This window comes from Solanum pennellii, chromosome 5 (assembly GCF_001406875.1).
Source record: "Solanum pennellii chromosome 5, SPENNV200".
Taxonomy (NCBI): Eukaryota; Viridiplantae; Streptophyta; class Magnoliopsida; order Solanales; family Solanaceae; genus Solanum; species Solanum pennellii.
In genome coordinates, this window is record NC_028641.1 from 43,960,539 (window position 1) to 43,987,692 (window position 27,154).

General features: G+C 37.5%; 1 protein-coding gene across 3 annotated transcripts in view; it reads right to left on the reverse strand.

Moving 5' to 3' along the window:
* Nucleotides 1-297: 297 nt before the first annotated feature.
* The window catches only part of LOC107020375, a 67,435-nt gene continuing 40,578 nt past the window's right edge, over nucleotides 298-27,154 (reverse strand). For 2 of the 3 annotated variants that reach the window (XM_015220716.2, XM_015220717.1), the window contains 11 exons: nucleotides 25,181-25,357; nucleotides 24,884-25,072; nucleotides 15,711-15,952; nucleotides 15,484-15,630; nucleotides 12,660-12,873; nucleotides 11,718-11,846; nucleotides 11,506-11,637; nucleotides 4,861-4,932; nucleotides 4,606-4,785; nucleotides 4,321-4,380; nucleotides 1,659-2,267 (listed from right to left, as the gene is read on the reverse strand). In XM_015220716.2, coding sequence (XP_015076202.1) covers nucleotides 2,193-2,267; nucleotides 4,321-4,380; nucleotides 4,606-4,785; nucleotides 4,861-4,932; nucleotides 11,506-11,637; nucleotides 11,718-11,846; nucleotides 12,660-12,873; nucleotides 15,484-15,630; nucleotides 15,711-15,952; nucleotides 24,884-25,072; nucleotides 25,181-25,357 — 1,617 coding nt within the window. In that variant the 3' untranslated portion in view covers nucleotides 1,659-2,192. Of the gene's footprint in view, nucleotides 577-1,658; nucleotides 2,268-4,320; nucleotides 4,381-4,605; nucleotides 4,786-4,860; nucleotides 4,933-11,505; nucleotides 11,638-11,717; nucleotides 11,847-12,659; nucleotides 12,874-15,483; nucleotides 15,631-15,710; nucleotides 15,953-24,883; nucleotides 25,073-25,180; nucleotides 25,358-27,154 lie in introns of those variants that run through there. The other variant, XR_001456864.2, reaches the window with a different exon arrangement.

The window sequence follows — 27,154 nt, forward strand, 5'->3', positions numbered from 1 at the left end:
CAAGTTCTTGAACAATGTTGCCCTTATAGGAATACTACCTAGTGTGTCACATCCAGGGAGCAACCCTTTGACGTAATCGGTGCCGTCATCCTCGAAGAGGACAAAGACTAGCCTTTTAGCATTCGTCATTACATTTCATAGATTAAAATATCCGGAAAATTAAAAATTTTCATCTACATCTACATCATGAGGTTTACATAGACCTCTCGCTTACAGATAATATATACATAAAGAGTTTACTTAGACTACTCGCATAGGAATCTTACATAGGCTTCTACTTTTAAGTCACATATGCAATATTCAACATAAAGTCTAATAGATATGTCTCATATAAAACCATCTAAGTCGAAATAGAACAATTCAAGCATAGCACTCACACAAATGTATATTTGACATTTAAGGCTTACAACAATGTCTTGAACAATAAGAGTGAAACAAATGTTTTTAGACTATAGCAAGACACATAGGTAGAGTGAGAAAAGGCATCATCATCGGATCTTGAGGACATACCCACACTTGGAGAAATGATCCAAGCCTTCCCTGCAAATTGGCCACGAACCCTTCAATGAGCAGAACCTAAAATGTTTGGGAAAAGGGGAGAAATTGGGATTAGTACATCACTTGTAATAAGTGTGGAAACATATGCACACACAACTTAAAATCATGCTAAAGGGGACATTTATTCAAAACCATGTCAAGTTACTTGAAAAATCTTATGCACAATCAAGGACACATATAAGACAATAATCACATATTCCAAAATCAATAACATATTCAACACAAGACCAAAATCATCAAGTTAAGTGAAGTCAAGTCGACATATATATAACATATTAGAATTCATAGCCAAGATAACTTTAACCTCATGTTATGGCAACAAAGCATGCAAAAGAGTTCATACATTACAATGTATGCAAGACACTTACTCCTAACCCCTTACCATGCTTACAAGTACAATAACCAAGTGAAGCGCAAGTGAAGCCCAATAACCCCACTCAATCAAGTAAACTAACCAAAGGATCACAAATAATTTCTAACTTCATCTAACATAGCATCATGAGTATTCATCATCATATTTAGCAATATAGACCAACAACATACTCACAAGTGAAACCATCATATAGAATTATCAACATGTTCATAGTCAACATATGCACATCATTTACTTCATAAGACATGAGAACACCCTCCTAGGACTTCCCTCAAGGCCAACTAGTGCAATGTATAGGTAGAGTCTCACACCTCTACCTAGACTAAGTCAAAGCACTTTTATCCTCCTAGTTAGAGTTCACTTTATAACTTGCTTTAACCGACATAGACCACATGAGCTAATGTAAAATACGATGTCACAAAACCCTATATCGAAAGAATGTGGACTACTTGCCATGGTCGTAATCTTAACAGCGACAATGAGAGGATGCCAAAAGTATTTTGCTTTGACATATCTTCACACCCCCTACGAAGAAAGGAGCTACATCTAAGTTCTGTGTTATCCACTTCTTTTTTGTATCTTCATTTTATGAAAGAAAAAATATAATTTATTGAGCGAGTGCATACAACCCAACAGTATAAAAAAGATAAGTTTGAAGTGTTTCAACTCTTTTAACAATCGTTCTGAATGCATAACAAAGTTGCGAATAAAATAGGATACGTACATCTCAAGGGAATTAAAATTTGTATTTGTCGGATCAAAAAACACATCACAGTAAACAAAAAATTTTGAGATGACTAGCCAGGACCATTGACAAGAATGAACACATGACAAACCATGCTTCCACTTTATAACAAGAAGCCAAACATGACCAAACGGGAAAGAATTCATGATAATTATACCCCCCCCCCCCCTTAAAAGAATACTACTATCAAAAAGTTCTTTCTAGATGTGAGATGGTTCCTCGGCACAAAACAGCAAATACATCAAAGTTGTAGACCTTAGCTACAAATGACATGCCTACCAAGTATAAAGTCATATCCATTGGATCATCAGCTACAACAATGTCGGCGAAACAGAATTTTCTCAGATAAATACATGAGCATATTTCCTAATTCATGTCCATTTAACTCAGCTGATTACAGCAGAACCCATTGAGCAGTGCATTGATAAGAAAACTCTACATGCCCGTAGTTGCTTCAACAATTTGTGCAAACCAAGATTTGACTAACGGGATCTTGTGGTAACAAATACTATGCTTTCAAGATTGACTGACATAGAGTACAGGGACAAGGCCGGCCATTTTCCCATCTCTTCCGGGACGGTTTTTCTTGACCTGAAAAAAGATAGCACCATCAATGTCACCAAATAATTATCAGAAACCACTTCTACATGCCTCCTTCTTCCTTAGAAGGTAAAAGAGGACAAAATAAAAGTAATTGTAGGGAAAGACTGCACTAAACTTTGAAATTAACCCAACAAGAAAATGATTATGAGTATCAGATCATCTTATGAAGAAATCTTCCCAAGCACATATCTATGTCACATAAAAGATGTCAGATAGAGTCTGTTTGACTTACCCAGTGAAACGCTTAAGAAAGAACTGTCAACTGTGGTTCAAAAGTATATCACTAAATCAGTGAATTCTCCACAATTTTTTCGAAAAAGTTGTCACTTCATCCTTCCCAACTTTATTTGGCATTGTTCGACTTGAAAGGAAGAAAGAGAGGAAGACTTTTGACACATGAGTTAAATATGCATATACACTCATCAAACAATTTGTTTTCACACCCAGTGGTGCCTACAACAGTCCTGTAACGGCAAGGTGGACATGTAAAATTGAACTAGCTATAAGTAAAGAAAAGTGTCAATCTTTTAGGGATAGACAAAAAAGGAGACGGTACTAAACAAAATGAAATGGAGAGAGTAGCAAATAGCAGGAGAGCGAAGGATTCTTAATTGGGACTCAGACCATACACCTATACTATTATATTTAGATTGATAATAGAGGGATGAGTGCAGAGGACATGGAACCTTGTAATTTAAATCTGTAGATCTGATACTTTTTAACAAACTCACCATAACCTAAACCTTTTCCTTTACCTTTTAGATATGTAATATACGAGCATAAGTTCTAGGAGAGTCATAGTTAAACCTACCTATTTAGAGTATTCCAATCAAAGAGCGACGTAATTAATATATGAAACACAATAATATAACTTGATTGATGATAAGATTAATGCAGTAACCAAGTTAAATATGCATATACACTCATATCAAACAATAACATACTTCTTTATGTTCATATATCTTCGGATTTAACATACAACACTAAAAACAAAAGTGTATGAGAGATTGGGGAAAAAAATTCAATAACTGTGACACCGTTGAATCGGATCCTTCAAAAATCTCTGCCTCATCCATGTCTATCCAATGTGATTAGGGTGTGGTTGTGGGATCCCCACCTTGGTCAACCTAACCAGGGTGCGTTGACTAAAGCTACAGTCAAGAAGTATAGGTTGATCGGGTATTTGGTTTTATTCTTGGTTTATGATATACATAAACACTCACATAGTAAGAGAACACTTTAGAATTATAATTAGGTGAACTCACATAAAAATTAATTTTTACCACAAATACTTCGTGCTCTCTAGTTATTAAAGTTAGCAAAGCTCAAGAAGCATAAACAGATAATCATATGTTCTAACCAAATTTCTAACAAGATATATACTTCTCTATGTTCAAAGTATATTATATAATATGTTACTGTATTTATCAAAATACTATATGTATTGCAATTTATACGACGCAATAGACATTTTCTCATTGGACTTAAATTAACAAAAATGGATTTAAATCACCTTGGTAATAAACAAATAAGTTGCTGTTCAACAATCTTAAATAATTGCCACATATTATTCTTGTATATTCATTAGCCGTATTCTAACACCCATATCCGCACTCAGCGCCATACTCCCAGATCCCAAATTTAAAGTGATTAGGAATCCGACCTCCAGATCCTCACCTATATCGATACCAGCACCCACATCCATATCAGAGCAGTTAATATTCTTACTTAAGATATTGAAGCATACATGAGGATTATCACACGAAGTAAAATGTGACAGAAGTACTAAGCAGACCTTAATCTTCCTAAACTGGAATTACAGATACTTTTAGTAAGCAAGAATGGAGTATGATTGCCACTTGGAAAAGGAGGATCTAGATCAATGCGATGAAGAGATCTGGTCCAATGTATCTTCCTCGTAATGAAAGTGAGTTATGTGCATATACAATGAATACTATGATGACACAAGTAAGCTTAATCACATTAGATGCATGATTTGTAAGGAAATGTGACTCGACAATATCCAATAGGAATTACTTACGTAGAACCAGCCATCTACTTCATACTCAATTTCCAACTCTTCCCCTGCTGTCAGATTAAGCTGCAAATCAGAAAATTTGAAACTTAATTTGCATCTCCAGTGAACCAAAAGAACCAAGGTGCAGAGAAAAAAAATTTGGACATAGTTCAACATCAGAATACATGTAAATGGGTACAACTTTATAAAAAGCAAGAAATGCAACATGTGGTGTCTTCATGCTCGCTACACATACCACCAGAAAGGATAATTAGATCATTAACCAGTCTTTCAGGGGAGAACATCTACCTCATCATCTCCACCAGCTGTGAAGTCATAAAGTGCTGTACCAGACTGTGGGTTGCTAGAAGAAACTCGTTCCTCTTCATGGGATCCAAAACTGTGAGAATCAGACCCAGCCAAGGGATTCTCAAATGACTCATATCTTTCTCTAATAGGTGATGAATATGGAGGAGGCTCTTCTCTTATCTGCAAATTCCTTTAATAAAAGACTTGCGTCTCACATGACAGAAGACATGAAATTGATTGACAGGGAGGACTTACCAGGGAGCCCGGGCCATCATATGAGGAGCCACTGTAGGAATTATTATTATATCTGCTCCCACCAGATTTCCCCTATCATAGGCAATAATGACCCTTTACAAATTAACACAGGCAGAAAAAAAGGAACCCAAAATGAAATACAACAACAGAGTCGCTGCTCAATAGAAGCAATGCAATTGGAGTATCAGAGATATTCTTTTCTTTTTATCTTTTTAATGTATAAGGAGAAAATATGACTTGTACCCCTTTTACCAAAAATAAGTTAAAAAGTCTATCCCAACTTCATAGTAGACTCTGTTGCTAGTGTATGTATTGCTTGGGACTAAAGTCGGATATAAGCAAATTTATCTAATCAAATAAATAGGACTTTGTTATGATCCAAATTCCAAACTTTTCACCACTATATCATATGATTCCCTCATTACATAACATGCACAAAGTGTAAGAAAGTTCACTATTCATGTACACTCGAATGTGTTAATCAGGTTCACTGATCCTTAAAGAACTGTTTGTTTAGTTACTTATAAGAGAAAACACCAGATTCAGTATTATCATTTAATTGCATTTCCTATGGACCCCATTACGTGATGAAACAGAAAATAATGTGTTATCTTTACCCAATATTACCCTTTTAGAATGAATAAATTGCTCGGAGACGTAGATCTGTCCCCCTTAGATAAAGCAAAGTATACCATAAGGGTTGGTTGGATTCCAGACGCTGTCTTGTGGTAAACTAAGACCAAAAATTCAATTTTTCAGATCTTGACTCGCTTATTTTCACCAGAGAATGGGTCCTAAAATGACGTGAACAGTGCAAATTGAACATCATCATCGGGTCTTCATTCTTAAGACCTATTAGGTAAGTCAACTTTATGTGGTGTTACATAATCTTCTTCAGGTGCTATTTGTTATGTCTCCTTGTTACAGCTTAATTACACTCGGCATTAACATGTGGCCCCAAGTGTTTCATAGTCTACAGGTGTTCAACTCCAGGTGCTTGAGTACTTCTGAGTTTGTGAGTGCTCCAGAGAGAACATTCTCTGGCCATGGCTTTTTAAGGTTATTGCACTTCAACTGGTATTTAGCAATCTAATTCACTCTTCCCTTCTAATTAATGTAAAATTTCTTTCACTTGAAGATTATTTTACAAACAAAAATACAAAGCGAATCAAGATGAATCACATCCATACCCAGCCCTCCGCATTTCAAATTTGTGTAGTCTCAGGCTCTCACCAAGTTAACATTCTACGGTGACCAAAAGAAGGCTGACCACAAGCAGCTTCTGTGCTTCTATGTAGAACATTTTAACTACATTTATACACAAACAATTTGTACACTAGTCATGATTACTGGTTCACACAACATTCTATCCATATTTCCCAAGCGATGACCACATAAAAGCAGTTGAAAAGAAATGACATATATTACAGTGTAATGTTGACAGACATCAAACTTTACCGAATTATATGCCAGTAGGCTCTCATTTTCTTAGGAAGATTTTACTGTTTGGCATGTCAAGCTTAATAGAAGATAAGCCAAGTGGTAACAAGTTAACAACATTATCTTTTGTATGTGGGGGAGGGATGAATTTTGCGGATGACAAGCAAGTTGCAATACACATTGTTTTGAATCCAGGTTTTATGAAAGAACAATGCTTACAGAAGTAGATTGTCATTTTGCTCGACAAATGATTGAATCGTGATGCATTGTGACAGGTCTCGTCAACTCAGCTGATCATATTCTTACAAAATCCTTTTGTGACTCCAAAACTGAATATATTTGTTTTCTTGCTTTTATGCCAGCTCATGTTCTAAACGAGTTGCATATACACCCTAGTGCATGATCCTTGACACAAGGGGCACCACTTAAGAGCAGGAGATTTTGTGACATTTCTGATTGTTGTCTTTTATTTCTTTTTTTTTTTTTGAGAAGATAACATTTTTGTACAACTATTTGTCGCATTAAAGCTACAACTATCCATACTTGCAAGGAAATATAGGAAGATGTATTTTTTTTTCAGAAGATAACATTTTTGTACAACTATTTGTCGCATTAAAGCTACAACTATCCATACTTGCAAGGAAATGTAGGAAGATGTACTAAGCAATACCCTACTTACAGAGATCCTTGAACATCAATAAAAGATTTTGTCTTCCACATATTCATGTTTACACCAAAAATAGAATAGGGCTAGGCACTTCATCTTCAGTCCCTGGATAGAGCTGTGATCATCTTCAAAATACCTTTGATTTCTCTCTTCCCAAACTGTCCACCAAATGCAAGCAGGGATAATCTTCCATCTTTCTTTCTGTTCTGACTTCTGACTGAGTGCTACATTTGTTCGAGCACTCCAACACCTCAAGTGAATCTCTTGGCATCACCCACATGATCCCTTTTAAATTAAGGAAAATCCTCCAAAGTTGTCCGGTTAACTTGCAGTATAAAGAAGAGATGGTTGATTGTCTCTGATTTTCTCCGCACATATAACATTTAGAGCATAAGTGGAAGCCCCTTTTCTTGAGTCCTTCATGTGATAGGACTGCTTTCCTGGCCACGAGCCAAATGAAACAAGCCACTTTGTGATGAATTTTGACTTTCCAAATTAGTTTCCATGGCCAACAATTAATCTGGTTGTTAGAATGGTTTAATTCTCTGTAAGCTTACTTTACTGAATTCCCTTGCACTTGCCATGTAAGATTGTCTTCCTGAGAGAGGGGCCTTTGAATAGACTGAGAGTGTTGTTGAATTCTGCCAAGTTATCTATCTCCCAATCGTCAAGGTGTCTTCTGAAGCTAACCATGAGCATCCTAGACTTCTCCTACCATGGCAGCTTGTTGGTATTCAGGCTGAAGATAATCGGGAAAAATTGCTTTAGTGGATGTTGACCTAACCAGCTGTCTGACCAGAAAGATGTTTTCAAACCATTACCCACTTGATGACTGCATTTACTCATGAATTTTGCACCAAATTTCTGATAGACCTCCATAGACAAACTCCATAAGGTGTAGTGACTAGTGACTCACTTGATTGTCCATTCCCCATCCATTTCATACTTTTGACTAATTACCTTTTTCCAAAGAGATCGTTCATTTGAGGCAAACCTCCATAGCCGTTTCATCAAAAGACTATGGTTCAGAGTTATCATGTTCTTGATTCCCATACCGCCATACTTATTGCTGGTGATCACTGACTTCCATTTGACCAAATATATCTTCCTAGTATCACAGTTTCCTTGCCAGAAGAAGTTTCTTCTAAGAGCATCTATACTATCCACCATTTTTGTTGGAACACGAAAAATGGATATCATATAAGTTGGTAATGCATCCAACACACTGTTAATCAAGATCAATCTACCACCCAAGGATAAGCATTGACTCTTCTACTTAGTCAACTTATCCTCACACTTCTGTATGACTCCATTCCAGATATCTTTGGAATTGCTTTTGGCACCAAGGGACATTCCAAGGTAATGGTTGGCAGAACACCAGTTCTTCCTCCCAGCATATTAGCCAAGTTGTGAATGTCAGGGACATCATTAACGGGATATAAGGAACTCTTGTTCCAGTTAATGTAGAGCCCATATATAGCCTCAAAAAGAAAAAAAAAATACCCTTAAAAATCTTATTTATCCTCTGTCAGCTCCACAAAAAACTAAAGTATCATCGACGTATTGTAAATAAGTGATTTCAAGGTTATTGACGACCCTTAAATCTACACTAAAAACTGTTATCCAGCTATTTGATTGGGCAGTTTTCATCATATCATTTAAACTCTCCATGGCGATGACGAACAAAAAATGGAACGATGGGTCTTCTTGCATTAGTCCTCTCTGAGAAGAGAAGAATCCAATGGGTGAGCCGTTGACTAGGATTGAGAACTTGATGGTGTTGATGCAACAGCAGATCCAGTTGACCCATTTTTCCCCAAAACCCATTTTCATCATAGTCCTTAGTAGGAAAATTCCAGTTCAAGTGGTCAAAAGCCTTTTGTATATCCAGTTCGCAAAGGATACCAGGCTCTTTGTTTCTGATTCTTGAGTCAACACATTCATTGGCTATAAGAATGCCATCCATGATTTGTCTCCCTTGTTTTAAGGCCATTTGTTGATCATCCACCAGCCTGTGCATCACTTTTTTGAGTCTCTCTGTCAACAACTTTGAGATAATCTTGTTCATGCTGCCTATAAGAATAATAGGCCAGAAAACTTTCAACTCTTTAGCTCCCACCTTCTTGGGAATCAACGCAACATATGTAGCATTAAAATTTCTTTCAAATATGTCTCTTTCATGGAAGTTCTGAATAGTAGTAATGAACTCAGTGTTCACTACTTCCCAATAATGTTTGAAAAGGGCCATTGTGTAACCATCTGGGCCATTTGCTTTATCCCCACCACACGCTTGCAGACTTGGCCATATCTCTTGCTCTTCAAATGGACTTTGTAGCATCAGATTATCTTTGTGGGGATGGTGGGACAAACTCTCATGTTATCAGGGATCTCCAGTCTTCTGTCTCTGCATAAAGGTTCTGATAAAAAGAGATGATCTCCTTTTTCATATCAACATGATTCCTTATGGAATCACCATAAATTTCTAGCAAGTCAATATTGTTGTATCTTCTGCGTGCATTAGCTGTTTTATGAAGGAACTTGGTGTTGTTGTCACAATGTTTCAACCATAATGCTCTTGATCCCTGTCTCCAGGTCATCTCCTCCATTGCAATCTCCTCAAAGTCCATAGTTAAGGCGATTTTGTTTCTTATTTCCTCCTTTGTAGAAATCCTGAGAAACATGATATTTTCAAGTTCGAATAATTGATTGAGTGTGTCAAACTTCTGCATCTCCAAGTTTCCTTGTAACGTTTTACTCCAGTCTCTAGGTTTGGCTTACAAGGATTTTAGTTTGTAAGACAAAATGTAGTCGGATCTGCCGACAGAGTTTAACAAGTCCCACCATTCCTTGACTCTTACTTTGAACCCTTCAGTTTGCAACCACCAATTTTCAAATTTGAAGTATGATTTGGATGGTTCCCAGTTGCTGCACTGTAGTGATGAAGGCGAGTGGTCAGAGGTCACTCTTTCATGAATTGACTATTTGATATTCCTGAATCTTTCATCCCATTCATCAAATATCAAAAATTTATCCAAGATTGCAGCAATGTCATGTCTCCCACATTTTTTTCCAAGTAAATGTCCCACCAGTCAGTTGCAAGTCTAGAAAGTCATTGATTTGTTAATTCTCTTGCTATTCTCCTTTTCTGATGGGAATCGAACTGTGTTGAAATCTCCACATAATACCGAAGGACCTGAGAATAGACCTCTAGCAGCTCAAACTTCCTCCCAGACTCTCTCTAGTCTTTCTATCATCTGGTGCATATACGCCTGTTAAGTGCGAAGTGAGATCCTGTGTTTTGCCTGTGAATTGACATGTGATGGAGTGAGAACCTAGACTTTTATACTCTCCATTCCAGATTCTTTTATCCCACATTAGAAAAACTCCCCCCCCCCTTGTACCGCTGGCTTCGAGTTTGATGTGATCGACCCATCTGCTGGTCCAAAGATCTCTAAATAAGCCATTGATATCTCCTCCTTCAACTTTGGTACCTCTGCCTTCCAATGGTTTATGCAACTCTTAATCATTCTCCTGTTCCTTCCATCATTCAATCCTATGTGACAAGTTAGGAGTATACTATATGTACACTCCAACTAATGGGATTGTTAAGAATTAGGAAATGAATAATATGGCAAGAACCCATTCCTTGTATATATGGGAAAGGTTTAAGAGTCCTTATAACTATGCAACTGAAAATAGGAATTATGTTCGTCCTTTAAGGATTATTTTCCTTTCCTTTTCAGGATTACTTGTAAAGTTATTTAAATCCGAACATGCTTGAGGAAATAATAAAGCAATCCATTCCTAACATCTCCTCTTACCTTCCTTCTTTAGCAAATCAGTGAGGAAAACATAGCCCTGAACAAATACAATTTATCAATGAGGTTTTGGTTTATGAATAATGATGAAGATGTCCATTGCTTGTTACAGGAGGCGTGCTTAAGCCCTGAAGCGAGGCTCAGAACGTGTTGACTGTTTTGCCTTGCTTATTGTGCACTTCAGTGTCGTCATCAAGGTTCTAAGACATACTTTTCCTTGTCAATGGTCCTCTTCTGAAGAGACTACAATAAAGAAAATAATATTTCCATTTATCGTAATTATTTATCAATCTCTTTGTTCATATATTTGTCTTCAAGCTTATAAATTACTAGTCTTGGACTAAACATATATACTTGTATTCTTTTCTACCTTTGCGCCTTTTTTAATTTAAGTTCACGCTTTATTTGCGCCTAGAGCCCCAACAGACTTGGAGCTTTTTTGCACTTTTAGCTTTTGATGACACTCGGTCATCAGTATATTTGTATAGTATTATATAATATTAGGTCAAATATCTTATTAAACCATATGGTACTTCATCAAACATAAAAAAATTTAGGCCAATGTTTTCCTCAAATTGATAAGTTAACATGTCAATTAACAAAATAGATCAACTGAAATAATTGTCCACATTAGCATGTACAGATAAGGAGTTCCATGAAACATGCCAAACATTCTCAACGCATTAAATTTAAAGCAGACTTAAAATGCAAACTACCTACCTTGGATTGTGTAGATGGTTTAGAACTGAATAACGACGGATAATTCATTCCACCAAAGTGGGACGATATAGACGTCTCGACTGACCCTACTGAGTCTGGGGAGGAAGACCCTGACGATCGTCCATCATCTTCCTGCAGTCACCAATCACATAAATGTATCACTCTTACGATGTTGGAGTAAATGAAAGCGACATATACTCAAGAAACATTACCTCCATTTCCGAAGATTCTAAGAGAGTCTTTGCCCACATATCATCATAATTCATGGAAGGTCTAGAAATAATGTTCTCCTCCTCAACATCAGGAGCATCAGTACCAGCACCGGCAAGAAACTCATTGACCTATGGAAGAAAGAACTTTTTAACAAGCATGAAAAGATCCCTACTGTAGGGGCTCTGATATGTTTAACTGTATATAAGGCAGTGTTTTGGAAGCAAGAAGCGGAAAAAAGCGACGAGGGCTTGCTTCACAGAAGCGAGAAGAGAGAGGCAGCCTCAGTCGAGATCGTCAGGAGAGAAAGAAGGGAAAGAAGTATTGTGAAAGAAGAGCCGCGAGGAGAGAAAAAAGGGAAAGAGTCGTTAAAGAAGAGTCGTGAGGAGAGAGAAGGTTATATTTCAGATTTTTTTTTTTAAAACCTAATTTTTTTTTTAAAAACCCTAATTGTCGCTTTTTTTATAAAAAGCGCGCTTTATTGCGCTTTTGCCTTAGGGTCGCTTCTCGCTTCTTCATCTGAAGCGAGAGCTTTTTTCAGATCGCCTCGCCTCAAGATAAAAAAGCGCACAAGAGTCGCCTCGCTTTGAAGCGCGCTTTTCACAACACTGATATAAGGTTCCATAATATGTTTTTGAGCAAAACAGAAAGATAGTTCTACGCCAAACAAATTCAATACAATTCAAAACATACTTGAGAAACATCTAGAGAACAGATTTCTAAATGAAACTAGACAGTAAATAACATATTGCCTATCAACTTGTCGTGTCAGCTCCATGTCCAATGAAACCATAGATAAATATCCAAGCTACATATGACATAGAGAACTGAAAAGTTGTGAGCATGTTTCTTTAGTTTGATTCATTAAGCTGTAAAATTTGAAAGCAAGAACAGAAAGGTGAAGGGACCAGTTTATAGGTTCGATACATCACTCAAATACTTACCCTGTTAATTGCAGGTGCATTGTTCAAGCTATCATCACCAAGATTTGCAGCCCAAAAGTTCACAAGGTCATCATCAATTGATTCAGGCTCAGCAGCTTTTATGTTAGTAGATTCATACATAAGATCAGAGATGCCCGTGGCTACAGCCGGATCGCTGAGTCCAGTTGACGCACTTATATTATGCCGAGTGCGATAGACATCGATTAGCTTTGCGCTGTTTGTCATATAGAATTTTATTCAGTGCATTGTAAAAAATTTTGAAGAGTCTAAGCACAATACCCATCAATTAGCACATAAAAATGTGTAAATATATGACATATGGGCCTAACTCAACCCCCAAAACTTAGCTCATGAGAGAGGATTGCCCAAGTCCATATAAGGAGACCAGCAGTCCATTCCTCAATCAATTTGGGACTTTTACCCACTCTAACACCCATTCGCCTTCACAACCAGGCCGAACTAGAGCTTGGACCGGGAGTCCAAACAGAGATGGACCTACCATTAATACCAGGTAAAGATGGATCTTCGGCCTAACTCAACCTTAAAGCAGCTTATAGGGTGAGGATTGTCCAAGTCAACATAAGGAGACCAACCGCCCATCCCTTTTCTATGTGGGACTTCTTTACAAGATGAAAAACAACTGTTGAAGATCTTGTCAAAGTCAATGCAACACCAAAAATGGAAAATAATTGGGTGAAATGCAAGCAAAGCAGGTTTACACCAATTGGGGATTATAAATAAATATTTCATTTTTTATAACTAAGACTTCATTTTTCATGTACCTTTGCCAACTGTTTTACCCAAGAGACAGTTGATGTGATGTACCATTTCCCCATCAAGTGAATGACTATGAACTATCAAGTGGTTTTGAGGATTCATGACTTACCATTGTGGAGTGGCGTGCCCAAACATTTGCAAGTTCTAAGAGAAGCGTTATTTATCAGAAGAGTGCTAAGTTCTAAGGCAACTAAGTTTCAAATAAGGATATATTTCTTTTATGTTATCTTCCCCACAACGAAGTACATTTTAACAAGGTAAAATTGGGAATCCATGGATGCGAAGCGGGATCTACAGGCCACAGGCTACCACGAGAAAGAAAAGTCCCACACTACGATAGAGGGCCCCCCATCTAGTGCATACTAACTAAGGTTGCTCAAAAGTTGTCGAATAAAGATATAATTCTTTACATTATCGTCCAACGTATTGAAATACTCTTCAACAAAGTAAACTTGGGAATCCCCATATGTGAATCACACACATCGATAGGTGGCCATCCATTATGTACATACTTCACGACCTGAATGGTTTATTTTGTTAACACATTTTCTTGAGTTCAAATATTGTAGGTATTTGCCTGTCAACCTACATATGTGTGGGTCTAGAATTTAGAATTCATTACTTGGGACCCGTTTAGCCATAGACTTTGGAAGCACTTTTAGGGGAACTTTTTTGGCAAAATCTGTTTGGCCATAGAATGTTTAGTTTTATTGTAGATTTTGAAAATCAAATCACAAAATCTGCTAAAAATTTGTTTTTGGGCCAACACATAGCTATTGATTCCTTTTAAAATGTTAAAACTTAGCCCAAATTCCCCAACTAATTCCTATCTACTCTTTTCAGTTATGTGATCTGGAAATACATGCTCTCCATGAAAAGATTGTTCATAGAATTTGAAAAGATTATATTAAGAATAATAGTTACTACTGTTGTAATTATTTATATCTTTCACTGATGGATCTTCATAACTAATTGTAATTTGATGGATTGTAGCAGCTAGTAATTGAGTTAGTAGTTTTTAAAAATCAAAATAGGTCTTAGTCTTCCACTTAAAAAGTGAAATAAATTCAGTTGAATCAATTGTGTTGTGATTTGAGGATAATGTATTATCTAGTTTATTATAAAAATGATAATTTTGTTCCAAACTTATAGTTTCTGATAGATTTTAAAACTTATTGTTACTTTTGATAGTTTATAGAACTTATGGGTACAAGTCATGTTTCAAGTCTCAAAAAAGTGAAATATGTTTCCAAAAATTATGGCCAAACACATTTTGAAACTTCCAAATCCAAACCTCGCCCCTAATTTCCCAAAAATATTTGGGAATCTATGACCAAATGCTACCTTAATCGAATTCGCATAAATACTTTATTATGCCAGATATTGCAATTAATTCTTACATTTGCTTTCAATACTATTTTCATACATCCTCACAATTTTATAACTTTTACCAATTTAGAACTTTATATCATTTTTATATCCGTATATGGAACTAACATTCCATCCTATGACAAATAAGATGATTCAACCTACGTCTCCACCTCCTAAAGCCAGTGTTGTCAAAAGCGCGCTATAGCCCTGAAGCGAGGTACCAAACATTGGGTGTTTTACCTCGCCTAGAGAGCATTGTAGTGTCGTCATCAAGGACCTAAGACATATTTCCCTTGCCACTGAGTGGTAATCCCAAATAGGTGGCACGTAAAAAATTGATATGTCACTTTCACAAATAAAGTTTCAATTTCTTTGACCATATATTTAATATTCATGCTTATAATTATTAGTCTTATGCTAAACATACATATTTGTATTATTATTTTTTCAATTGTGCTTTTCTTCATTAAAGCCCACACTTGAATTGCATCTTGCGCTTAAAGCCCTGACAGACCTTAGATTTCTTTGGGCTTATTGCCTTTGATAACATTGCCTAATACACTCCTAAGTCCTAACAAGTGAATTGATGTTGGCACTCTCTCGCTCTTGCATAAAACTAAAGAAAATTCATTGAATACTCAAAGTACAAGTTGAGGGAAATTTAAGAATAGCATACCTTGTTGGCCCTAAAGGAAGATACTTTGATCTTGGAACATAACAGAACAGAGAAACGAGATCCAAGAGCCTCTCATGAGTTTCATATAATTTCTTTAGTTCCTCATCCGTCCATTCTTTTTTTGCATTATCATGATTGCGCATATCTCTACATATTCAAGCACAATGTGTTAATGAGGACCACAAATGGTGCAATAGTGTTGAAATAAGCCAGAATAGTGTACTTACTTTATTAATTCATCCTGCGCAGAATACATTTCATCAAGGACCTTCAACATAGGACCGATTAAAGATCCAAGGCCAGTGCCACTGGATCCCTGGTCCTCTCCATTGCTAATATGCATATCTGAGAACTGAGACTGTACACCACCCTGGACTAAGGCATGTAAAAATTCATAAATCTGTAACCTATATGGCTCGCCAGATCGAATTGCAATAGTTGTAAGAGCCTGGGACGCAATTATACGAACCTGAAATTTGACATTTGTAAGAAGTGAAACCACGGAACACTCAATAATTACATTTTTAAATTATAATACACTCAATGTTGTATATTGAGAATAATATGAAGCATTTATAGTTGGATTAATAACTAGAACTAACTAAGCTATACTGATATATTTGTATACACTTTTTCAGCGAGGCAATAACTTGATGCAATTTAGGATGGATTTGCTCCAGAACACCACCAAAAGTTTAAAACACAAAGGCAGCTTAACTTTTCATCTTCAGCAACCGGAAAGGAAACTCAAAGTACTCGCCATTAATAAGATTATAAACAAAGCAATTCCCAGTTTCTAAAGTAAATAGAAAAGTTGATTGGACACAGTTTTACGATGAATTTGCTCTTGAACACAGCCTATGGTGTAAATACAAAGGCAGATAATTTTCATCTTTGACAAAGAGACTGAAACTCGAGCTACTCACAATTTATAACATCATAAACAGTGTTGTGAAAGGTTATCGCTTCTTCGCCGAGGCAACCCTTCATCGCCTTTTAGCTTTGTGGTGAGGTGATCTCCAAAAGGCAACGCCATGGAGACAATCGAAACGAAAGGCGATAGGCGATAAAGGTGTTGCCTTTTGTATTTTCTTTTTTTTTTAAAAAAAAGGCAACAAATTTAGGGTTGTTAGAATCCTAGGAATATTCTATAGTAAATGTGTACATATAGTAGGCAGCTTGATTTCCTCCTAGCTTTCTCTAGCCTGATTGGTATTAATTTGCATTGATTATGTATTGATTTCCTTTCCTTTTTCAGACATGCATACTTAACTATTTAAACCCCAATAGCTTGTGGGAATAATCAAGCTGAGTTCTCTGTCAAACTCTTTTCTTCTCACATGGTATCATAGCAAACAGGTCATCCACACTGAAACATTAGTGATCATCCACGTGAATATTATCATCTCAATTTCACCAACTTATGTCATCCCATGGAATTCTTCTTCAGCCATCCTGTACATACACTGCACAACAAAATGGGATTGCATAGAGAAAAATAGGCATATTGTTGAGATTGCACACACTTTTCTCATACAAGCAAATGTTCCACTGTGATTTTGGGATGACACAGTGCTCACCTCTTATTATTTGATTATCATATGCTTCCCCCTGCTATTCATAATCAGGTACCGCACTCTGTTTTGTTTCCCAAGTCAATCTATTTTATGACAAGGGAAATCTGAAGCCGCTACCCTTTGGGTGCGCACATGGTAAAACCCTCGCTCTTGTGCAATAACTCGCAAACCACATAGGTGAGGTAACCCGTACCAGGCAAACCCCTTGCTTTTGCTGGCAAGGGGTTTCGAACTTGAGACCTCCAACATGAAAGTCCCAAGCTCAAACCACTGTTTAACCTTATTCTTTCTCCCAGCACGCGTCTTTGGGAGGACATGCTTTTTCCACATACTCACTCCAGGAAAAGACATATTTGCTCCATGTACTCTTGAACGTCTCTTTCCTGGTTATCAAGGGTACATAAGGGATATTGATGCTTGTCACCTAACATCCACTGATACTGTATGTTAGTTATTGTTACACATTATTGATGGTCAGACCTACTTTACATCCTCATCTGCTCAACAATTAGACATTTCCAAGGTTATACCACTTCCATCCTGTGGGGATCCTGCCATAATTTATCCCAACTCCTATGACTCCATCTTACTCCTCTGCACCTCCACCATTGTTAACCTTTCATCTCGTCCGCGCCCAGATGATTCACGTCATCCGCCAGAATCCTTGCCTGTTGAGGACTTGTCTACCCAGGGTCCTTCCATCGTCACTTGAAAAGGTAATCGCTCTACTTGAAACCCTAATCTTATCGATACTTGTTTGAGGTATCATCATTGTCACAGGCCCATCTTGTCTTTGTATCATCACCATCATTTGTGTCTATTCCTAAGACTACATGTGAAGCTCTTTCTTATCCAGGCTGGAAACAAGCCATAATTGAAGAGACGTCTACCTTACACTCTAGTGGTACTTGGGAGCTTGATAAATCTAAAATTGGTTGTGAGTAAGTATATACCGTGAAGGTTGGCCCCGACGGATAGATTGATTGCCTTAAAGCTCAACTAAACGTCAAGGCGTTAGAGTAGGAATAAGTATTTCTTACTTAGAATAGGAATTAGAATAGGAATAAGAATAGAAATTATAGTTGGAAAAGGTTTCCAATGTAGTGTCTATAAATAAGGTCTTCATGTAACAATTTAGATATGCAATTCAATAATATTTTCTCCAATATTTCTCACATGGTATCAGAGCAATTGTGAGAAAAAAAATTAAGAAAAATAATATTTTCCGGTAACCTAGTTGCTGTCCGGATAATTATTATTTTCCGTCACTGTTTTCATAAAATTGACACCACCACTAGCTGCAAAATTTCACGTTGAGCAAAGCCCAGTCATCCCCACCGGAAACCCAGTGCTACACGGGCCGTCACGCACCGCCAGTAGGATTTTTGCCGGCGAACTGTCAGACCCACGCGCTGGTGCTTGACTTTTTCCGGACGGTTTTATTCGACAATTTTTATTTTCTATCTGAGTCGCCTCTTCATTCCGAGGCTGACTATGTAATTATTTTTTTTCTGATTCCGACCAGATTCGATCGCCGGAATTAGGTTTCCGGCTATTCTCAGGCTGTTTTTGGTAAAAATAATTTCGAGCTTTGAATTTTCCGACGATCAGGTCTCAATAATCAAGATTTTCTTGTTGTTCCTGAGACAAATTTATCATAATGTCTTTTGGATGTGATGTTTTTGGTTCTTAAAATATAGGAATTGAAAATTCTAACCTTACAATCACTTCAAAACTTCTATTGGGAAGTTCAAACTATTTATCTTGGGCTTCGTCAGTTGAATTGTGGTACAAGGGTCAAGGTGTGCACGATCACTTAACGAACAAGACTTATGTGGTAGATGTAAAGGAAAAGACTACGGAGGAAGATGCAAAAGTCAAAGAACATTGGGAGAAAGTAGATGCTCAATTTCAGCCTTAGAATGCTTATCATCCCAATTTCAGCAATTTATGTCTCACCACGGAATCATTCACCAAACATCTTGTCCATACACTCCTCAACAAAATGTTGTCGCAGAAAGAAAGAATACGCATCTCATAGAGACTGCTCGCACTCTCCTCATTCAATCCCATGTTCCGCTGCGTTTTTGGGGCAATGCAGTCCTTTCAGCTTGTTATTTAATTAACAGAATGCCCTCTTCGTCTATTCAGAATCAAGTTCCACATTCCATATTGTTTCCTCAATCAAATCTCTATCTTATTCCCTCTCGTGTCTTTGAGAGCACATGCTTTGTTCATAATTTAGCCCCAGGGAAAGATAAATTAGCTCCTCATGCCCTCAAATGTGTCTTTCTTGGTTACTCTAGAGTTCAAAAAGGGTATCATTGTTGTTCACATGATATTCAACGATACATTATGTCCGCTGATGTTGCATTTTTTGAGTCTCAAACTTACTATACATCTTCTGATACTGATGTCTCTACCGTCTTACCTATACCTCAAGTTTTACCAGTGCCAACCTTTGAGGGATCTGCAGTTACGTCTACATCTCCATTTGCAGTGCCACCACTACTAACTTATCATCGTCGTCCACGTCCAACCCTAGTCCCAGATGATTCATGTCATGTGCCAGACCCTGCTCCTACTGCGGACTTGCCTCTATCTAGCCCACCGCTTGCACTTCAAAAAAGGTATACAATCTACTCAAAATACTAACCTACATTATACCTTCTTAAATTATCATCGTCTATCATTACCTTATTATGCCTTTGTGTCGTCTTTGTCCTCTGTTTCCCTTCCTAAGACTACAGGTGAAGCACTTTCTCATTCTGGATGGAGGCAGGCTATGGTTGATGAGATGTCTGTTTTACATAAGAGTGGTACTTGGGAGCTTGTCTCCCTTCCTGCAGGTAAATCTACTGTTGGTTGTCGTTGGGTTTATGCAGTCAAAATTGGTCCAGATGGTCAGGTTGATCGACTTAAGGATCGCCTTGTCGCCAAAGGGTATACTAAGATATTTGGGCTAGATTATAGTGACACTTTCGCTCCTATGGCTAAAATAGCATATGTTCGTCTTTTTCTGTCTATGGTTGTCGTTCGTCATTGGCCTCTTTATCAGTTGGACATAAAGAATGCTTTTCTGCATGGTGATCTTAAGGAAGAAGTCTATATGGAGCAACCACCTGGTTTTGTTGCTCAGGGGGAATCTAGTAGCCTTGTATGTCGATTGCATAGGTCACTCTATGGTCTGAAACAGTCTCCTCGAGCTTGGTTTTGGAAGTTCAACACAGTAATTCAGGAGTTTGGCATGACTCGTAGAGAAGCTGATCACACAGTGTTTATTGACATTCTGCACCAGGTCGATGTATCTATTTGGTTGTTTATGTTGATGATATTGTTATCACTAGTAAGGATCAAGATGGTATCACCGATTTAAAGCAACATCTTTTTAAGCACTTTCAGACTAAAGACCTTGGCAGATTGAAGTATTTTCTAGGTATTGAGGTTGCTCAGTCTAGATCAGACATTGTTATCTCTCAACGCATGTATGCCTTAGACATTCTTGAGGAGACAGGAATGATGGGATGTAGACCTATTGACACTCCGATGGATGCGAATATTAAACTTCTTCCGGGACAGGGGGAGCCACTTAGTAATCCTGACAGGTATAGACGACTTGTTAGAAAGTTGAATTATCTCACAGTGACTAGACCAGGCATCTCTTTTCCCGTGAGTGTTGTAACTCAGTTTATGACTTCCCCTTGTGAGTCATTGGAAGCAGTTGTTCGTATTCTTCGATATATAAAGTCAGCCCCCGGCAAAGGACTACTCTTTGAGAATCAAGGTCATGAGCATATCATTACATATATAGACGCTGATTGGGCAGGATCACCCTCTGACAGATGTTCGACATCCAGATATTGTGTTTTAGTTGGAGGTAATTTGGTGTCGTGGAAGAGTAAGAAACAAAATGTGATTGCTCGATCTAGTGCAAAATCAGAATATCGAGCAATGGCGATAGCAACTTGTGAGTTAGTTTGGCTCAAACAGTTACTGGGAGAACTAAAATTTGGCAAAATTGATCAGATGAACCTTGTGTGTGATAATCAAGCGGCTCTTCATATCGCATCAAATCAAGTATTTCATGAAAGGACTAATCACATTGGGATTGACTGTCACTTTGTCAGAGAAAAGATACTCTCAGAAGATATTGTTACATAATTTGTGAAGTCAAATGATCAGCTTGCAGATATGTTCACCAAGTCTCACATGTCCTCGTATTAATTACATTTGTAGCAAGCTAAGTGCATATGATTTGTATGCACCAGCTTGAGGGGGAGTGTTAGAATAGGAATAAGTATTTCTTACTTAGAATAGGAATTAGAATAGGAATAAGAATAGGTTGGAAAAGGTTTCCAATGTAGTGTCTATAAATAGGGTCTTCATGTAACAATTTAGATATGCAATTCAATAATATTTTCTCCAATATTTCTCACACAAGGGTTATACATAGATTTTTGGTCTTGACAATGGTGATGTGTTCTCTCCTATGGCCAAGATTTCTTCAGTGTTCAGTTTCTCTTTTTATCCATGGTTGTGTTTCGTCATTAGCCTTTCTACCAGTTGGATATTAATAATGTCTTTCTTTATGGAGCAACCACCTGGTTTTGTTGCTCAAGGGGAGTGTAGTAACATGGTGTGCAAACTATGATGAGCACTTTATGCCCCGAAGCAGTCTCCTCAAGCATGGTTTTTGAGCAGTTTTGGCATGTTACAAAGTGAAGCTGATCAGTTTGTGTTTTATTGTCACTCTTGCTTCAAGTTTGTGCTTGTACTTGGTAGTGTATGTTAATGACATAGTTATCACAGGCAATTATGATGAGGGAATTACCAAATTGAAACATCACCTTTTCTAGCACTGTTAGACAAAGATTGAGGTACTTCTTGGGCATTGAGGTTGCTCAATCCAAAACAGGAATTGTCATTTCAAAAAGGAAGGATGCACTTGATATTCTTGAAGAGACGGGGATGGTAGATTATAGTCCTATTGATTCTCCAATGGATTTAAATGTTAAGCTCCTACCAGGTCTAGGGGGAGCCTCATAGCGATCCATGAAGATATAGAAGGCTGGTAGGAAAGTTGAATTATCTACCTTCCGATTAGTGTCGTAAGTTAGTTCTTGAATTCTCCTTGTGATAGTCATTGGAATGCCGTTATTCGCATTCTTCGATACATAAAATCTGCTCCCAGAAAAGGACTTTTTTATGAGGACCAAGATAAGAGAAAATTTTTGGATATCTAGATGCAGATTAGGCAAGGTCACCCTCTCCAAACAATCCACTTAAGGATATTGCTTTCTAGTTGGGGGATATCTGGTATCTTGGAAAAGTAATAAACAAAATGTGGTTGTTGATCTAGTGCAAAAGAAAAATATCAGGCTATAGCAGTGGCAACATGTGAACTCATATGGATCAAGCAACTACTAAAGGAGTTGAAATTTGGAGATACTAAAGGAATGGAACTAGTGTGCAACAATCAAGTTGCACTTCACATTGCATCGAATATAGTATTTCACGAGAGGACCAAATACATAGAGATTGTTTATCATTTTGTTAGAGAAAAGGTACTTTCAGGAGACACGGTCACAAGGTTCTCGCCATCAAGAGATCAGTTTGCAGACATTCACCAAGTCCTTAGCAGGTCCCAAAACAAGTTATACATGTAACAAGTTTGGTACATAGAATTTATATGCACCAGCTTGAGGGGAAATGTTAGAACCCTGGGAGTGTTCTATAGCATGTGTAAATATAGTAGGTAGCTTGATTTCCTCCTATATTTACGCTAGATTAATTTTGATATCGATTTGTATTGATTAGGTATTGATTTTCTTTCCTTTTTAGGACATGTACACAGAGGTATTTAAACCCCTATAGCTTGTGGGAATAATCAAACTTAGTTCTCTCAAACTCTTATCGTCTCACAAGGGTTTTACAAGTTAAAAAGGTAATTTAGGATTTTCTTTCCAGATTAGCACAGTTGCACTCTGAGACTGCGACTACGACTCCGACCAGTAGACTCAACTAGACTTCTCCGACGACAAGCCTGACTTTTTCGGTGACTCCAAACTCCAACCGATATGTATTTTTTCTTTTCTTCTTCATAATTCCTTTCCTGCTTCTTCAGACTTCAATGTTACTTCTGCCTCTGTTTTTTCCCTTAACTTTTTTGACTTTTTTTTCTCTTCAAGTTCTAGACTTTTAGTATGTACTATCTATTTTCAGTTTTTGAATTGAAATATTTGCTAATATGTTAATTGCTATTAAGATTTTAATTATTTATACATGCAATTTAATATTTTAATTTTTAGGCATTAACTGGCAGCGCACTTCAAAAAGGCGCTCGGCGCTCGCCTTGCCTTGTGGCAAGGCAGACCCTTGTCGCCTTTCACCGTCCAAAACACTGATCATAAACAAAATAGTTCTTAATATTGGGAGGGCCATTTAATGAAATAACTTTGGAGATAAAACAATGAAAAGTAAACTTTATGGAGACGGGTCATAAGCTGCAGGGATGAGGCAATTGGGACACTGGAGCACCAAACCAGTCAGAACATCATATGGAGTTGGCAATTGAAAATCCGTTAGGAATCTTTGGGAGGAGTTTGTAGCAAACACAGGTTTCAAGATGGAAAATGGGAGGAGAATTTCATTCTGGAACGATGACTGGCTTGGCCATGGAGCACTGAAAGACCTGTTCCCTGGTTCATTTGTCTCAATGTATCCTACTATAGAAGAATCTTGAAGCCCCTAGGATTGAAAGTATCTTCCAGAAGGCTTCTTAATTAATAGGATGTTACTAGAGTCACTGAGTTCCCCATCCAGCTAGAAAGCTTTACAGGATTAAATGGAAAAGAAGAAGCAACTCAGAATTCAGTCAGAGCAGCATACTACTATCTATCATCTACAAGGAAGTCCAGCACCTCGTGCTGGAAACAGATTTGGAAGATCAAAGTGCCATCTGAAGTTGTCTGTCTTTCGTGGCTTATAAGAAAAGCTTGCCATACGGGAAATTCTTCAGAGAAGAGGCTTTCAGCTCAGTCCTAGGTGCTTTTTATACCAGCAGAAAGCTGAAAACAATGACCATTTATTACTAGCCAACTCTGGCAACTTCTGTAGCATTAAGCTGAAACTAGTTGGGTGATTCCTACAGACACTTTTGTTCTGATATGCAGCTGGAACAGTATAAGGGGAAGAACATGTCACAAGGAATGGTGGAAGATTGTTCTAGATTTGCCTATGGTGGATGATTTGGAGGAATACCAGTTGTTTTGAAGGCAAGAGCAGCCCAACCAAAAAAATTCAAGAGTATACACATTTCTCCTTTTCATTTTTGGTGTAAAGAACAATTTACAATTGATGCAGAATCATTGACAAACCTTTGACTCCTTGTAAGAATTACAGGGGTTTGTATTTGTGAATATTAGATACAAGCCCTGCTTTGGACGCCGACGGATATAACATGTTACCATTATCAAGAGAAGATTGGCAGTAACAACAAGATAAACACACTGTTCCATTTTATTTAACCTGGTTATAATCTGGAAACTGTAAAAATACGTTTTTTATCCTAATTAGTTAACTTTCCATGTATTCTTCAAATCCACAGTTCCATATTTTTAAAAACAAAATAATCAATGTTAGACAAAGAATTGATCAAGTTGCTCATAAAAATTTTGGAAAAAAGGGAGAAATATATGTTCTCATGTTCTTCATATTCACAACTAATAAGCACTCGTAACCAATAACCAAAAGCATAAATCATGTATGGAATATATCAAAGCTTGCCAAATAAGAAAAACTTTTTGAGGGCTTAAAACTTCTACCTCCCAGCTTCCATTGAAAGCACACCGTTGGAGCCGAGTCAGAGCACCAGCCAGAGTAGGATTACGAGAACTGGCAGCAGCAACCATCTTATCTGCATCTAACATCATCAACGCTGTACCTGGAGGGGTTGCTGACTCCCAAGCATACTCAGAGGCAGCATAATTTGCATTTTCCCCAAGGAACCAAACCTTCAAGTATGTCAGAACCCATTCAGAAAAATAAATGCAGTCATGACAGAGTTTCTAGATTATGGTAATTCAACTATCAACAAATTAATTCGTAGGTGAAATTCTTACTGCTGCTTGGACCATTCTCTGCAATGCCAGAGCAGACTTTGGGTCAGAAGCAGATACACTGTCAACTGAGGTAAGTCCAGACATTGAGCCAGGTTGCGGAGGAGGCAAATCCAGAACTATAGTAACTGCTTCCAGTGCGGTGTGTTTTCCATCTGTACCAGCTCCAACTAGACAGGTCTAGCAATGACATTATAAAATAGATTAGCACGAAGGTTTGTTACATGAACCAGCACAAACTGCAAAACTTGAAAAGAAGACATATTGGCGACACTGGGAAAAGTATTGAATTCTAAAAAGATCAAGTTAAATGTAGCATGCGAGAGAAAAGAGGATGTGCATTAGCAAACAATGTCAAAGCTCCATTTAATTGAGTGGAAGAAAAATTCTGTAAATTATACTGCACTGCCTGATGAAAATAGCATCCCCAGGAGTACAATCACATAAGAATACCAATACCATTGATCATTGATGATCACAAATAGAGAAACCTAACATTGATGATCACAAATATGGAAAACCTAAGGTCAGATTCTAGTCACACATGGACACGCTGATCTACATATTAAAAACCTTTTTTTTGCACATTTGGTCCTTTTTTAGGAATTGATGAGTGGACCTGATGTAGCGAGATATCGTGCTAAACAAATTGAGCGTGCACTTGGAGAAGGAGAGAGCGGGTGAATTAGGCTGAAGAGGGCCTGGAGAAGAGAGAGAGAGTAGGCTCAATGAGTAGAGTGGTAACTAGTAGTCCTGGAACAAAGTTAGTGACTCATTTGACTGAGGAGATATGAGAAGGACCTAGAGTTGCTGTATGGGTTAAGTTGAGCGAAAGAAAACCAGCGCAATACAGCAGGTAGAGAAAAGAGGGTTTGTGAAATGGGCTTACAAAAGTTTAGGTCAAATACCATGTTAACAAAAATGGACTTTAAGCGTAACTCATCCTCAAAAGCTAGCTCATGAGGATTGCCCAAGATCACACAAGGAGATAAGTGATAAAAATACATTTTCTCAACCAATGCCGGTAGTGCCATTAAAACCATCACTTTAGTGATGAGAAGTGATTGTTATCACTACATTGGTGAAGTATGCGTCTCAGATAAGCGTATTCTTCAACAATGAAGCCTAAATGATCAAAACAAGAAGCGATATGTTCTTTAAATTTCACTTTGAGGATTTGGATTAATATTAGCAATTACTATGCATTGGATTGGATTAACATTAGCATTATTATATTGGATGCTGAAATAAACTATTTTTATTGCTATCATAGCTTTGATCCCCAAAAAATTGAAGCCTTTGAGTTGAAGGACTATAGAGTAATCAGTTTGATAGGAGTATACAAAATTACAGCCATGCTATTGGAAAAGCGACTCAAAAAGGTGGTAAGAAACCTGGTCAACAAGAATCAGATGGCTTTCATTATAGGGGGGACAGATCATGGATGTTGCATCAATAGCTAGTGAATGCATAGACTCAAGATTAAAAGGTGGACATGCAGGTTATGCAAGTTGGACATCCAAGAAAGCTTATGACCATGTAAATTGGTCCTATATGTTGAACACTAAGACAAATGGGATTTTGCAACAAGTGGCTGAAATGGGTAGAAGTATGCATCAACACAGCTAGATTCAGTCCTTGTAAATTGAGTCAGGAAGGGGAGAAGAAATCATTCACTTATTATATGCAGATGACACCATCATAATGTGTGAACCAAAAGCTGAACAGCTGAAGTTTATCAGATTGATTTTGAACCTCCTTGAAGCAGTGTTAGGCCTAAAGGGTAATTGGGGAAGAGTAGTTTTGATTCCTGTTAAATATGTACCCCAAATTCAAGGGTTGGCAAACATTTAGGGGTGTAAAATTAAAGGATTGTCAACAACCTATTTGGGCATGCCTTTAGGGAGCAAACACAAAGCACTGAAGATTTGGGATGGGATTCTGGAAAAGACAGAAAGGAAGCCAGCAAGATGGAAA